The sequence below is a fragment of the Parasteatoda tepidariorum genome, chromosome 6 (assembly GCF_982258835.1).
Source record: "Parasteatoda tepidariorum strain Cologne lab strain chromosome 6, Ptep-v5.0, whole genome shotgun sequence".
Classification (NCBI taxonomy): Eukaryota; Metazoa; Arthropoda; class Arachnida; order Araneae; family Theridiidae; genus Parasteatoda; species Parasteatoda tepidariorum.
The window spans coordinates 25,456,263-25,473,698 of record NC_141760.1 but is presented as its reverse complement, the minus strand read 5'-3'; the positions used below and the strand labels follow the sequence as shown (position 1 = coordinate 25,473,698).

Here is a 17,436-nt window from a genome sequence, read left to right as displayed (position 1 = left end):
AGTTCAAATAGTTGAGCTAACTAAATAGCATTTAGTTTGACTATTTAGAGATTGTTTAAAATTATAATGCTTTAATTATCGTTTTTATAACCTAATATTTAAAATAAACGTAGTTTTCAAACTATTTTTAATTCAGATGGAAACGATTTTATACATAAGCGAAAGGATTTTTTTTTAATAAATTTCACACTATTTTATCTTAATTGTTTTTATGATACTTCGAAGGAATTATAGAAAAAGGGCCTAATTATAAAACTAGCCATTTTGTGTTCAGGAAAATGTTCTATGTTGCTTTGTGAAAATGTTTTCTAAACATTTCAACAAGTGCTTTGACAACGAATCAACAGAAACATTGAACATGACGAACAGAGCATGCGCAAAGAGAGGAGAAACGCAAAAGATCTGTGAGAACAGCAGTGAAGTCAGTTTGACAGGAAAAACTAACGAGTTTCCAAAATATTTCAAATTCTCAGAGAGCTTAATTGAAAAACGAAATCTGGAAGGAATTTTGTTATTCTTCACTTCTTTGTCTTTACTTTTTGTCTACAGGTAAGCTCAAATTTGCTTTTAGTTATTATAAATTTTGTAGCCAAAAGTTCAGTATGCTTAAAAAGGGATAAAGATAAATTTTTTTTTTTTAAATAACATCTAGATAATGATGTTATTAATATAATAACAGATTATCAAACATAATATAAATAAAAGAAGACGAAACTAGCCAGTAATTTAGACTCGGAATTAATTGCATTTTTGTATAATAGTTAGTTTTGTAAACTTTGAAATATACCTATATACCGCATGTGTTTCAAACATGGAAAAAAATCATGATTTTCTCAAAAAGTAATTTTTTTTGTTCCTAGTTTTTGTATTCTAAAAACTGCTTCGTAAGGACCGAACTATTTTCCTAGTTATAGAACAACGAAATTTACGAAAATGCAATGTTATCAGATTTTTTGTTGTATCTATAAAATTATGTAAAATTTCATGCAATTTAAAATAATTATTAAAATTCAGAATACATTTTTATTATTAAAATTAAGGACATAATTTGACTGATGAAAACTTCTAGAAAAAATGGTTAAATTGGAGCTCCCGTTGATTGAAACTAAAATAGAAGTAGATATATAGCAGTTAGATATCATCTTTTTGCGTTTCCACAGTTTTTTTTAAAAAATATGAAATAGATAAGTGAAGCATTCTAATTCACCTTCACGGGGAAAAGTTTTTGATAATTTTATTTTATTAATTTTTGTTTTAACAAAAGAATGAACATCAAAATGTATGAATTCAACGAAATCTGAATGATTGTGAATTGCTTGACACGCAAAGAAACATTTGAAATGAATAATCTTTATGTAGGACTTTCTGTTGAAACTTTTTTACTTTCAATAATTTAAATGTAATTCGATGATATATTAAAATCAAGATCCTGCATCACTGAAAGCATCATTTTGAAATGATATAGACAGTGAAATCTCACATTCGTATCGTAAATACAATCACGACCAGATTCGTGAAAACTAAACAGCATATGAAAGTGAAACATTGAAAAAAAAATTGTTCTGATATGGGAGTTATTTTCAGAGGGGTTCAGAGGGTTCAATTAACAAAAACTGTATTTTTATTCTCAAAATATTAAAACAGATAAATTTTAAAACGACACGGAGGGAAAAGAAATCTGGTAAAATTTTCGTTCTGACATTTCTGGTAGAAAAAAACCCATAATTCTGGAATTAAAATCCAAAATATATGGTATTTAAACGATTCATTTCATAATTTTTTCGTTCGTTATTATAATGGTTTACCGGAAATTCTAGTTTTAGAAATTATAAATAGTCCTTACTGTCACACATTTAGTAAAAATACAAAATTGAAAAGTAAATTTAACTAGATAAATGGTTTTTATGTCAAGCTCTAAGATAATGAAATTACCAAATTTTATCATATTTACCGAAGTTTATCACTTGTTATAAAACCATATTTTATTGTTAAGTTTACCAAAACACTTAGGTAAGCATTAACAAGCTTTTTGGTGTTCCCAAAGCGACAGAAACATAGTAACTTTTACCATATTTGGGCAGTTTTCTCCATACTTTTTCCTTCGGCGTACTTTTGATTACTGTTTTTTTTTTTTAACTTTTTATTTAATTTGCTAATAGTTTTAACAAACTTCTTCCTTGAAAAAAAAATATTTATTATAAAATATAAATTGAATTTTTAATTTCTGATAACCACGCAAACCTCCCAACTCATATGAGCTATAATGATACTTAATATGTTTAAGCAATCATGACGTTTTAGTATGTTTAAGCAATCAGAAGTACTTTTAATTAGTATTAAAATTAGTACATTAAATACTGTAAATTTGCTGCAACTTTAGCCTTTTTAGCACCTGAATTTATTTTTCAGAGGGAATTTTTTCAGGCCTAAAGTAATATGAAGGTATATTTTAGTTATTTACGTTTGAATTTGCGTTAAAGGTTAATATTGAGCCAAGATGGTTCAGGGTACAGAGCACTTGCCTCCCAATGGAGATGAATCGGGTTTGAACCCCAGTGATGCTTTACCATAATTAAGTAATTTATCTTGTACTTATTACCTTCACTAGCTATAAAAACCTATAATCTCTATATAAAATATCGATACTTTTGCGTTTGATATTTTTTAAAACAGTACCTATTACCACAACACCAATAGTAGATACTAATTACCAAAATTATTTATGCGTTACTGGCGTCAATAACAATTAACTGTTTCCCAATGCGTAGTACCTTTTCTCTATAAGTTTCACTTTTTAGTTCATGGCTTATTCCTTATTTCAATTGGGTATACTATAGCCTACGTCACAGGTTGTGTTATTCCTACTAAATTTAACCCATAAACGGCATTTTCTGCGAGCCTAACTTCAAGCCACAAATAAACAAACGAAGTGTTTGATCGTTTAAATAGCTGCTCGCCAGATTTTATTGCATTATAAAGAAAAGTAAATGATATTCGATTTTTGATTAATAATTGATTTATGTGGATAGTGGCATTTATGTGGATAGTGGCATAGAATTTAGTATTGCGTCATGGTAAATGTTATTCCTACTAAGTGGAAGTAGTTGTGTTTTTTTTATATTATACCCAGTTACCGTTGATTTTTAATCATTCAATTTTTAAGAAACACTTTTCAGAAGCATGACTACAAAAATAAAATAAAATCAATCGCCTTATTGGGTATAATATAAAAACGACACAACTACTTCCACTTAGTAGGAATAACATTTACCATGATGCAATACTAAATTCTATGCCACTATCCACATAAATCAATTATTAATCAAAAATCGAATATCAATTACTTTTCCTTATAATGCAATAAAATCTGGCAAGCAGCTATTTAAACGATCAAACACTTCGTTTGTTTATTTGTGGCTTGAAGTTAGGCTCGCAGAAAATGCCGTTCATGGGTTAAATTTAGTAGGAATAACACAACCTGTGACGTAGGCTATAGTATACTCAATTACGATCACTGGTTACTCATTGGTCAAATGCTTTTTCTCTCTGGGTTGACTCCGTTAAACGCCACACCATTTCAAATCATGGGTTGCAAAAACTGTCTCAATTGATGTTTGTCGTCGGATTGATTTTCATATCCTGACTATGTACGTGCTTCAAGACGTCGCAAAATATTTTTCCTTCTTCAGCATTCATATTTATATTAAAATCACAGTCACGTCAATAATTATACGTCAATAATAAAAAGAACATAAAAATAGTTTAAATTATTATTATGCAAATACTTTAAAAATGTCTATTAGTGCAAATAATAAAGAGAAACTGCAGCGGTCGCCATAGTAATGCATGCAATGACGACGCATGCGCACTGTTTACTATTACCGTTGAACACAGTTGAAAAGTGTGCAGACGCCATCAAATCCAAGCCAGGACACATTTTGCCAATGGGTAAAAATAAAAAGGCGCGATAATTTTCCATCCACGTTTATCAGACTTACTGTCACACAAAAATATGTAATGGTGCGAAATAGACTTCTTTTTTTTTTATCAAATAGACTTGTAAGCTAGCAAACTTCACTGTTATAATCTTTTAAAAATTGGAGAAAAAAACAAACTCATCTCCTTTAAAAAAAGTAGGAAAAAGTTTGAGGTAATTTCTTGTGGGCTCTTAATATTTATGATAAAAGAGTCCAGTCTTCTTGCCATTCGCAAAAAAAAAAATCCTTGAATAATTATTTTCTGAACATTTTAGCTTGGAAGTTTAATCGATATGAATATGCCTGAGTTAAGTGGATTAAGTAACATATAAAATGGCATTTAGAATTTTATCGACAATTGATTACGTAAGAAAATCGATGGTTATTGCTTATTTCCTACCCAAAAAGTAATTAAATATGAATGGTACCCCATGGCCATAAAAATTATTGCTTGAAGAATATAAAGGAAAGTTCACTATCAGAATGACAATAAAAGAGAGTATCTAAATTTAACGTGAGCATTTTTCCTCAGTAATCTCTGAAAAATATAAGCATATGCTAGCTGCAAGTTTCCTGCAACTTAATGACAGTTTTAAGTAGCGACATCATATTGTAAAATGAGCAAAAAATAAATAAATACGTAAACAAAATGAAGTAAAATAATACATTAAAAGATATTCCCCTAAATAATTTTCGTTCTAGTAATTAGATTTTAATGTTCTGAGAAACAATCTTAATAGTTCAAAGAGTTCACATTGAATTTGCTAATTAATTAGTGCTTACTCAATTACGAAACCAGTATCAAAAACGCACTTTCTTTGAATAAACGCCTGACTTTTTCAAGGAATTTGAATTTTTGTCACCAAAATACAAGGAGCGTAGCAATTATTATTCAAAAATTATTTTTGGATAATTGTTTATTATTTATTCATTTATTATAAAAATCAATAGTGAAAACTCGTTGAATTATTTGAATTTTTTATTTTATTTTAAATTATGTAATTTTAAATTGCAAGAGAAAAAAAAATACAATATCGGAAGAATAATTTCTAAACTATAAAATTTCAAGGAAGTCGTAACCTTATATTTTCGTTCCTTCAAAAAATATTTCTTCGATTTCTTTCAAATTTTTCTCTTTGTCATTTTAAGTTATCGGGTAAATCTAGGTTAGACGGCATAAAAGAGAGATGGACAATTTAAAAATATTCGATGTTTGTTACATATATTGCAGCAAATGCAGTTTCAATGGAAGCAGTTTAACTTTTTCGTCAATTTGGATAAAACATTGCAACGCTGTTCAGCAAAAATATGCAAAATTTTCTTTTATTTTAGAAATCAAATATTTTTTTCGTAAGTTAAGTAATTTGTCGTTTTCTAATACGTAGATTATATTTTTTTGATTGGTTAGATCTTTAAGGCACATATATATTTCACTCTTTGTTCCTGAGTAAGAGGCTGAGGAATATATAGCAGAGTGACACTATAAATTCGGTGGCCATATCATCTTTAACCTTAACTAAAAATACTTCACAGATTTGCGGACTGATGGCCACTTTTCATTAATACATATATGTATATTAGGGATCTTCACGTAAAGAAGGAAAGGCCCGTAAAAAATTTAGAAAGTATGCAAATAACATGCACAGTGCACGCAACATGCAAAATGACATGCACTTCAATAAAACACAATAACATGCACAATAACACAATAATATGCACGCCAATAACACTCACTTCAATAAAACCACTTTCTTGATTTTGTACAATAATTAAATTCAAAGAAAACCAATATGAATAAAACTTGTATATTAAGCATATATTTATATCTTTGCATATTTACGTATAAAGAGTAATAAACATACATTTACAAACACATAATTACGTAAAAGAATAATTCTCTCTTTGCTCCAAGGCAGAAAAAATAGAATAAATACAAAATAAGGAAAATGAGTATCACATCGAAGTAAAGCCACTTCTGATTATAATCAAAATGCCCGCCATATTTATATAAGACTTCAAATATTAGATAATGCCCACCATTTATTAACACATGAAGGACTTTAGCACCTGTATCATGCTGAGCTTCGATAATGGTAACCTTCAATTATGTTACAGACTGAAACTGCACCAGTTAGGTACATACAGCCCTAATAAGGATAGCTGCCCTCGTTTTCACTGGGATTGAAATTTAGGGAGAAGACATGCCATTCGTGGCAAGTACTCTGTAATTCGAAACAAAACTACGAACGTGAAGATTTTTCGAAGTAATTCGAAACAAATTGAGACATTATCGTCTTGGAAAATCTGGCTTCAACTACCGATTTTCACAACAAATGCTAATAAAAGGGTTTCTTGCATGCCTCTAGGGTGGCATGGTCAGTGATCAAGTTAAGTTGACCACTATTGTCGTAGCCATCACACACAATTAATGAACCTCTACCTTACCATATAATGGAGAATTCTCATGTCATGTCAATTGCACACAAAACTGTCGGAATCATCTAAATTCCTTTTCTACTTCCCTATGCTTGAAAACGGCTTTCAACATAAAACACTACTTAATTTTTTTAATGTCGCAAATTGTGTTTATGACTTATGAAATGAAGCAGTAGATACGAAAAAAAAAGCGAAAGAAAGAAAATTTTCAACAATGAACAGCAAGATGGTGACTTCTTAATGGTGCGGAAGCGTTTTATCCATGGTGGTAAACTTAACAGTCTTTTCCCCCAGGCTTACTTGTAGAGAGAATTCGTGGATCAAGGCAATTTTTCCATCAGGATACTGGCTCAATTTATATTTAAAAAAATATTTAAAATAAGAAACCTTCACGGTGGCTGTTTTTGAATTACAGGGTGCTTGTTATGAATGGATTAATCTTTTTCTTAACTACAGTACCCTAGAAAACAGGGGGGGGGGAAGGGTATAATCTGTAATGCTGTGTATGCCGAAAAGGGGCAATTTCAGTCTGTGGCAGAATTGTAGTTTATATCATTGAAACGTGGCATGATATTGATACTGATGCCTTCAAGGTATTGATTAATGGTAAGCAACATATTTCAAGTCAAAAATGTGGCGAGTATTTTGACGATAATCAGAAGTGGTTTCATTTCGATTGAACATCCCTTCCTCTTTTACTTATTCGATTTTTTCCTGTCCAGATTGAGCAGAGAGTGAGTAACTCCTTGTAAGTCTGTGTTTGGATATCACCTTATTTAATTATATATTTAATATTAATACATGTTGGATTCACATTGGCTTCGCATGCTTCCAATTATGGCACAGAATCAATGAGAATTTATTAAAATGTGACACAGTATTTTAGTAAATTTGTATTCACATCCACGCGTCATATTGTCAAATAAATAAATCTATTTACGAAATCTTTGGTTTCGTTATTGCTTTTCTCTTATTTTCGTTGATTTAAAATGAAAGATAATAAAAAGAAATATTTTTGTTACAATATTGAAACTACTTTTCTGACTTTTTAGCAACAAAGAGAACCCTGCATATTGCACTCCGATTTTACAGACATAACATATTATCTGATAGAACCCGATAACTTATTCGATACAACCCTACATATTATCCGATTTCACAGACTCAGAATTTGAGGAATAATAGTGAGTTAGCTGTGCAGAAGAATAGAATACCACAACTATAAACGATGACTGGATAAGATGTGTAAGGACTATACAGTGGCACTTTAAAAACTTTTACCAAAAATACGGTAAACAGTTTTCGAATATGATATAAATCTGAAAATTTGATTTTGTTTATAAGACTCCTTTTCGATATATATATATATATATATATATATATATATATATATATATATATATATATATATATATATATATATATATATATATATATATATGAATATATATAATAAAAAAATAAATACAAGAAAACACTAAGAAAATTAAGAAAACAATAATTAACATTTATTGCGCTTAAGCTGCAAGTAAACAGCACTCATTAGATAAGTTCAAAATGAAGAATAAAACAAAGAAAAATTATAGACATATGAAAAAATTTTTTATAATCTTTTTAATAATCATATTTTGTAATCTGGCAATCTTTCTGCGAAAACATTTTTAAATCATTCTTGAAAAATAACTGTCCAAGTAAGTTGTTATGATTTTGCTACTCGCTTTATAGTCCCCCCTTTTTAATGTTTTTTATTTTATTTTTTCTTTTTATTTTATTTTATTATCTGTTTTTACATGTTATATTTACTTTTTATGATATATTTTTACGTAGTTATTTCATAAAAATTTTTTTGAGTGCTCCTCACACTATTGTATTAATATATTTTGCTTTGGCTTTATTGATACAATATCAGAAAGCACTCTGTTTTGCGGATATAATCGTGTGGGCTGAAGAAAAGATTATATCTTTTTTTTTTCCGGCTTTTTTTAATTAACATTTCACTTTTTTTTTTTATTTTTTATTTTTTTTTTTTATTTTAAATAAAATATTGTTTGTTGTTTTTTTTTTTTTTACTTATTATTTCCCACCCCCTTTTTTTCATATGTCTATAATTTTTCTTTGTTTTATTCTTCATTTTGAACTTATGAATATATATATATATATATATATATATATATATATATATATATATATATATATATATATATATATATATATATATATATATATATATATATATATATATATATATATATATATATATATATATATATATATATATATATATATATATATATATAGTTGAATTTTACGATTATGGGGCAATACTTCGAATTTACTTATCATGATATCGAGAAATTGCTGAAATGAGTTTTCATAGCAACAGAAAAAAAAATCACAATTTTTGGGTCAAATTGTTTTGGTAACCAAAAGAAATCATTGACTTTAAATTTGGATTTTTTTTTAAATTTTGAAGTAACAATATTCGTCGAAGAACAAAAATGATTTCAAATTAGTTTTAAGGGTTGGTGAAGAAAGTGAACTGAGTTTAAAACCTCTTAGTTTTTAACACAATTTGTTTTATAAATATTTACTTTTGTTTTAACAATAGTGGAATGAGATATCTAATCAAAACAAAAACATGCAATCCCAAAATGTCAATATCGTAAACTCTAATGCATAGATGCAAATTTTCTTAATATTTAACAAAAGATTGTGATGGAAGTAATTAGTTTATTTCTGGTAACTGTGGGAATTTTATTCTCAGGAAATATTTACTAAGTCAACACAATATATCAAGTAACGCAAACAAACCAGCTACCGAAAAAAGGTTTTTAATAATAGTTTTCATTCTATTGTAATTTATCAAAGAAGAGGATAATTTTTTAGTGCTATTAGTTGACACTACTGGCTAAAACTTGAAGTAATTGGGCCGTATAACAATTTTACTTTATAATACTATTCTCTGTATAACAATTTTACAGGTATAAATGGGGTATGGGTAATAAAATTTTGTTTTAAAACATAAGAACTTCAAAATATTTTTTAAAAATTTTATTACAATAGTAGTTTCTTTTTTCTCATTTAATTCATCGACCAAAAATACATGGTAAATGGCACTTCTACTTGACTATTCTTATCAATAGAATGGAATGTAAAACTGTATTTTCATTCGTAAAATATTTGTTTTTAAACTATTAGTTCTATTCAATTTGATCTCATTTAGCAACAAAAATATTAATCAGGATCAATACCTAACTTGCCTACATAGCAATAGTTAGTTTTTGACCTCCCACCCAGAGCACCTTTAAAATAGGAATTTTTCTACAAAATTCAAGCCAAGTTTGTGATAAAAATCTTATAACACTGGAGGAACTATCTATCATATTTGAAGTAAACTCACCAAATAATATAAATCCAATGCAATACATAGCAAACATTTTTTTTTCAGAGCTCAAATTTTGCAGGTCTATGTAATTAATTATCAAGATTAAACTATATTAATTATCTATTTAATTATACCAAAATCACCTCTATTGAGAAATTATGGATGAATTATTTGCTATAAGCAAAAAAAAAAATAGTTCAAACTTTTGTTTTTTGCGTAACTGCTTTTTGTTGCTCACATAATGATAGCTGTACACTCTCAGTAATAAAACTCTCTCTTTTACGATTCAGCAATCCTTGACATGTATTTCGTTAATTTTGAGAAACATTTCATCACGAAATTACGTAATTTGTGAAGAAACCCAAGCTCTCAAATATACGACGAAAATGTTTCCTCAACTCGAAACCTTATTTTAGTGCTTTGTGGGAGATTGTTAACTAAATTGACGAAAATAAAATAAGGACTAGACGATCAAGGAGTTAGCCTCACAGCAAGGAGATCTCGGGTTCGAATCCCGCTACGGTCATGTGTATAATTTATTTCTCTGTTCCATCTGTCCTTTTTGTGTTCTTTGGACGACACATATCCACATATATGGTGTATTAGTAGAAAAGTTAGATACATTAAACAGTTAGAACTTTTCAATGTTTTTTTTCTGGGGGGAAAAATAGAACGATGAAAATTTTGACAAACTTCATTTCTTTGAAGAAATGACGATAGCTATTTCGTCACTTTGAAGAAATATTTGCTCGTAGCATAGCAAGAAACGGTTCTGTCAAAAGCGAAGAAAGTTTCGAGAAATTTGAACATTAATTTTTTACAGCGTAGAAAGTCTTTCCTGTGCTGAAATTAATAATATCTACTTTGATCAGTCCTAATTTAAAAACAGCTAAATTGTTAATCTCAAAACAGTTTTCTTGGATCAGTCAAATTTTGATAATAATTGCATTCCAATTTGAACGAATTTAAAATAGAATGATTATCAATTATTTTTGTTAGTAAATTATTAGCAATTGAATTTATAATTCCTAAAATTATTAAGTATTCAATTATTTCAATACTGGAAATAACTATAAAGTTTTCTAGAATTATTGATAATAGTTACTTAACTTGAAGTTTTAATTATCTTAACTAATTAATTATAATATAGTGTAGTAAACAAGATTCCTCTAAAAGTTCCAACCTTAGAGACTGTCAAAGTAAAGTAACTTTGCCTCGTGTAAAGGTTAATGAACTACTTATTTTCAAGGACTTTCCATCAAATTATTGTCACGAAAGATTTATATTCCTCTCAACTAGTTTGGTAACCTAAAATTTAAATTTTATCGAGCTTAGAAAGTTGTCAAGTTTGAAGCGAGCTTCCTTTATTGTAAACATTTCAAAAGCTCCGGTGACAACGCATTAGCACTGAAAAGTATTTCTAAATTTAGAACATGAACTTCAAAGCAGATTTGTTTGTTTACATAGGATGATGTCTCAAAACAAAAGATTATTCATTATTCTTACAACTCAATAAGATAATTAAATTATTTAATTTCAAGTGAATACTGCTTTTGAATATAAATTACATTTGTCTAAAACTAGTTCATATTTCAATTCTGTTTTTAGCTTTAACGAATGAATGTTGAAGTTACAATTTCTTGAGAATATTCATATGATTTCGTTTGTTCAATTATTTGTCTTTAATAGGTCTTGATGCAATTAAGTAGGAATATTTGTAATTAAATTCTCGTTTGATAATCTCTAGCAATTGGCGTGGGCAATTAGTTTCAATTTATTAAAAGTGCAAACAATAATTACTTTTTTCTCAGCATGCCTAACAAATTTTAGTGATATGCAAGATGTTTTGTTTCAATTACTCAGAAGTATTATTGTAATGCTGGAAATGTACGTTATGTTATGAGACTAGTTATATTATTGAATATCAATGAAAACAAATATTTAGATGTATTTGACAATGAGCTTTGAGATACGGTATGTTATGAGTTTAGTTCCGTTATTGAATATCAATAAAAACAAATATTTAGATGTATTGGACGATGAACTTTGAGAAACACCTCATTAATTTATAAATAAAACTTTCTTAATAATTATTATTGTTTAACACAACACATATTAATTATTATTATTATTAAGTGGTACTCAATAAGTGTATTTCTTCAACACCTACCTAAAAAGGAAAGATTTTGAAGCTTTATAAGATAGATTTAAGAAAAATTTAGATATTCAGATGCTTTTTGTCAAAGATATTTTCTAATTCCCAAATTACTTCTTAAATGTTGAAGAATGAAGATTTCCTAAATAGAATAAATATAGGTTCTAGAATAGGCAGGGTCCTCTGAACCGGGGGATCAGAAGGAGCTTTAGCCCCCTCACTTTCTCGAAGAGAATGTAACGCAGAAGGTGACGCAGCAAATTTTCGCTAAATATTCGTGTAATTTAATTTACATTTAAAAATAAAAAGATAATATTTTTTGTCCAAATTTAAAAAAAAAAATATATATATTTCTTACTCTTATTTCTTTTTTGGTATTTCTTCGACAATCAGGACATCAAACGACTGACATCAAACACGACTGACATCAAACATGAGTGGCATCAAACAGGTTTTCATGTCAGTTCTGCTTTCCTTAGTAGTGACGCCGTAAGACTTTAATAGCGTTTTTATTTTTTCTCACTTGAATAGTAATGTGTGCACTTTTTTGTCTTCATTTTTGATAACTATTCTAAAAATGTTCTAAAATATATATCACAGATCACATTGCATAAAAAATATTAGCAAAATATTTTAGGAATTCAGACAGATTTCGTCCGCGAAAAAAAAACATTAATTTGCTAATAAATTCCATTCGTTAATTGTACTAAGGGAAATTTCAGATAGATTATACTATAGGAGAGAGAGAGAGTTGTACCTTGGAACAGTGTAAATATTTGCTCCAACTAATGGAGGGATGGTGCATGTTGTGGACCATATTAGGTTTTCCACGTGAGCTAGAAAACATTTTTGATTCTTCAGATGCTAAATAAATTTATTATATCTATAACATATATAACTTAACTTATGTAACTTATAATATATATATTAGTTAAAATATCGTCTGCACTAATTAATTAGTATATTAAAGCTCCCCCCTTAAAAATATAAGATTGAGTCTTAGAACGTGAAGATCCAATCATTAGATCAAAAGTTATTCATGATGGTCCGTTTTTCTTGTTGGCCCTTTGTGATTGTAAATTGATTTTTTATTATTTTAGCTTTTTCATCTGAAGTTTACAACAAAATTTCCGAAAAAAGGAAATTATGTAATTCTCACAAAATGTAGAATGTATTTTTTACAAATTTCTAAATTATTTCGATCATTAATCTTTGAAGAAAAAAAAACAATTTGTAATTGCGCCTGGTTACAACACGACCCCCTATTGTTTGTTTGAACGTAGTTTTAACCCCAAAAGTGGCTATTACGCACTTGGCTTTTCCAATTAAGAGGTGTAAAATTGCGAAAGAAAGGTTTCATTCTACTTAATCTTTTCAGAGTTGCCATTTTCCAAATATTTGTTTTACAGAGTTTAATTGTCTTAAAAATATTCACAAGAGCAAATGCTAAGCTTTTTTGAAGACAAGATAAATATATTTAAAGAGCAATTTTTAATGTTTTAATACTATCTAAACTGTTCTTTTAATAACTAATGAGTCTCTGACGTCATAAAAATTTAAGTATGATTATATAATTAATTAATGTAAATATCTGTGGCTGTTTAATGAACTATTTTAATAGTTTTTTTATAACCTTTTATAACTAAAGCTTCTTCGCCGTGATTGAGTGTGTTTAATTAGCTAATGAATATCGTGTAATTTTTATTTAAGGCGTTTACTAGGTATGTGAAGTAAAGTTTAATGAATGAAATTTTAATATTATTATCTATATTACTTAGTTAAATTTTTCTGAGAATAGTGGTTATCAGGTATTAATTGCATAAAAAATAAAAGACTTGTTCGGTTTCGTAAGGATGCTTAAGAATCTTCATTGTCATATTCCTTTTAATTCCTAGCAATAACTATTATTTTTGATAAGTTTCTAAACTTTATTTGAATGCATTTTTTATTTACCCACAAACCAATGCTAATTATTTAAAACTGGCTTTAGACTGTAAATACATTAAATTAGCCATAAATGAAATTTATAAGATAGAGCTTATAAATGAAATTTGCACATTTTATAAGCTCTTTTATCCCTATATTATGTCAATTTTTCATTATAAAGTATTACATTTTATGATATTAGTCAATAAAGAGAACTATCGAAACTATCACGAGTGTATATATATATATATATATATATATATATATATATATATATATATATATATATCAGTGAAACCTCCTGTTATGGACACTCCTGCAAAACGGACGCCTCTCAATACGGACATATTTTTAATTCCCCGGGAATCTTCTATGAATAAACCATTACGTACATTCTCCGCAAAGCGGACACTCCCGTAACCGGACGCGGACAGTCATTTTGGTTCTGAAACATTGTTTTTTATCTCTACAAACCGGACACTACTTTTTCAAAATAAATTGCAAGCTAAAAAAAAGCAACTTTTCACCATTTTTAAAGCATGTAAATAAAACTTTTTGCTTTATCCATAACTAAAAATATTGCTAAGCTATTTCACCACCGAAAAATCAATCTTTCCCCTGTCACCTTGCCTTATCTTTGTAAAGAAAGGAAAGAAAATGGTACTGCACTCCTGAAATAATTCTGACATCGGCATCTTTTGATCTTTTCATCTGGACCACACAGGTTATGAGACCCCTCAGGTTGAAATGACTTCTCTCAATGCTTCCTCCCCATTGAAAATTTCTTTAATTTTCTTAGCAATTTGAAGACTGTATTTAACACAACTGGGGTAAAAAAAAAAGAGAACAGAAGTATATTCTTTGAGGTGTTTATATAAATGAAACATTTATTCAGACACTTGATAGCTGATCAATTGTGAATAATCATCTCCATAGGTCCTCATGACTTACAGGTAGGCATTACTTTTTTTTCTGTGAATCATGGGAGGTTTATTTTCTAAGAAGGTATTAACCATGTTCCCTATCAAATGATAAGTAAGTGTAAGGGGATGTGAACCTAATAATTGAAACGGACTGAGGACAGTACGCTCCTATTTGGTATCATATGTCTAACTTGAGTATCTATGCTAATAGGAAAATTATATTTATTTATCTGTAGCTACATCCAGAATTATGTATTTATATCAAACTTCTATCTATTCTTTTTTATCTTCTTATTGTTTAAGTAAATATTCTTGTAGATATTTACAGTATCCTTGTAGATATTATTTAATTATTTCTACATCTTTGAGAATATTCTAAAAACAATTTACGGTGTTAAATTTCGTTATTAGGGTACCTTTCCCGTAAACGGACAACTCTCATAAACGGACAAATTTTTTGGTCCCATGAATGTCCGCTTAACGGAGGTTTCACTGATATATATATATATATTTAAGGAAGTCTTCAATATTTAACCGAATTCGGTCGAACACTTAATTTGAAATCAAATTTTAAATATCTGAAATGCGATTTCTGAGAGTAGCTCAGAAAATTTATTTAAAAAAACCGAGTAGGTAAAATATTGAAAAATAATGAATGACACATCGAAACATAGCATTAAAAATTGATTTTTTTTTATTTTTTTTATCTTCGATTAAGTAGTAAATTAAAATAAGGAAAAAATATGTTCTGATTACTAGCTTAAATTCCAAAGTGATGTTACTTAAAATAAAATTTTGCCTCCTCATGGAACTAACATGACATAACACACCAAACCAAAAAAAAAGAAGAAAAAAATGAATCTAGATCTAAATTAAAAGAGTTCACATGGTCATTCTCTAAGGTCACTCCTCCCTCTGTTTTTGTCTTGCATTAACTCTTCTTGCTTTAACTCTTTAACTCTGTTTTAAAAATGGAAGAAATCATAAATTAATGAGCATTATATCTGGGATTTCTTTGGAGCTTCCGGTAACTTGGCGCCACGGATTGTCACTCGCATTGCCGCCCCTGATTAAGCCCTCATCTCAGGTGTGCTTTGTCAAAGTTGAAACTCAGTATTAAAAGACTTGTCAAACACAATTAGTGCCTATCCCCTTATTAATATTCTGACAATGAATAAAATAGACCTCACCTATATCCTCAATTACTTCAAATATATTTAGTTCCTTTTATTTAATTATTTAATTTAAATTAATTTATTTAATTAATAAATTAAATTAACAATAATATGTTTCAAGTAAAATTCATGCAGTAATATAAAATTTTTCCTATTAAATTATTCATTCTATATCTTATTTTAAAAACCATCTTCTGTTTCAAATCCCGCTTTTACTTACTTTTATTGACTTATATATAGTGGTAGGGGAGACGTGACTTTATATCAGTATTCAAAGGGAGGAATGTAGCTTCGAAGTTTGAGATTCCATGGACTGCGGCCAGTTTAAGCTTTAATATTAATAAAAGACGTTATTAACCTTTTTGAACTGAATAGTTTTTATTATTTTTTTAAATTAATAAAATTTTCCAGTGAATAATATAGATAAGTATTCACATGGAAGTATTTTTTGACCATTAAAAATTATCATGTTTGACATTTTTGAACAGGTCATTATTCTAATATCATAATTAACCTCTTAAAAATAAAATTCGAAGACTGTTTTAATTATCTTATTAAAAGTAATAAAAAAGTTAAAGGAGGGTGTGTATAAATAGGTAAAAAGATTAAAAAAGTTTTTTATTAATCTTTTAACTTATTGCGTATAATTATCGCAATCTCCTCTGAAGCATCTTTTGTTTCGGTTTTTATGCACTTTTTTATGTAAAGATTTCATTTCGAAAAAACTTTTCTAGTTAATCTGTAGAAAGAAAAACCAATTCCCATCTGATCTGTAAAAGTAATAATAAATAGAAAATATTTTCAAACATAAAGTTTCTTTTAAGTGTTACTTAGATTTCCTTTGATTCTTTCAATGCTCATTTCACACAAATGTAAAAATGTTTGTGAAAGAATAAAAAAAATACAGATTGAATTTCGGAGGAATATCCTTTTGGGATTTTAATAAAAAAAGTCCATTATAGAAAAGGAAATAAAAGTTCTAAGGAAGGCGTCGCAATCTTATTGAAACGCAAAGTTTAGAGCTAATACATTTTTGCATCTTTGGTTTATTGTTAGCATATTATTTTCCTCTAATAAAGCATTTTCGGTAGTCAAATTGCAATTTCAGATTCCAACAGTTAGACTAATCATATGCGTGAGAATAGAAATTTTTTTGTATTCTGATGAATAATGAATCAAGCCTGTGCCTGGAAAAATGCCAGTGACATTAACTAATTGTTTTTCATTGATCAAATACTGCACAGTAAACCAAACAAAGATTGTTTCAGAAAGTTTAACATATTAGGTTAACTTAAAAGCATTGTAATTTGAAAGGCAAAGTTCAGCATAATATACAGGGTGTCCCAAAAGGTCGTTTACAAACTTAACATGCTGGTCTGTCATATCATGATGAACAAGATTTACATAGGAACTTGTGTCCGAAAATTAAAACTGCAACCGCTAGAGGGCGATAATTGCA

At 28.3% G+C, this 17,436-nt stretch overlaps 1 protein-coding gene across 1 annotated transcript in view; it reads left to right on the top strand.

Moving 5' to 3' along the window:
- The first annotated feature begins 249 nt into the window (after positions 1–249).
- The window catches only part of LOC107446843 (glycine receptor subunit alpha-2-like), a 72,284-nt gene continuing 55,097 nt past the window's right edge, over positions 250–17,436 (top strand). Inside the window, exon 1 of the mRNA XM_043041999.3 lies at positions 250–549. Within this exon, the coding sequence (XP_042897933.3) occupies positions 302–549 (248 nt within the window). The 5' untranslated portion in view covers positions 250–301. The remainder of the gene's footprint in view (positions 550–17,436) is intronic.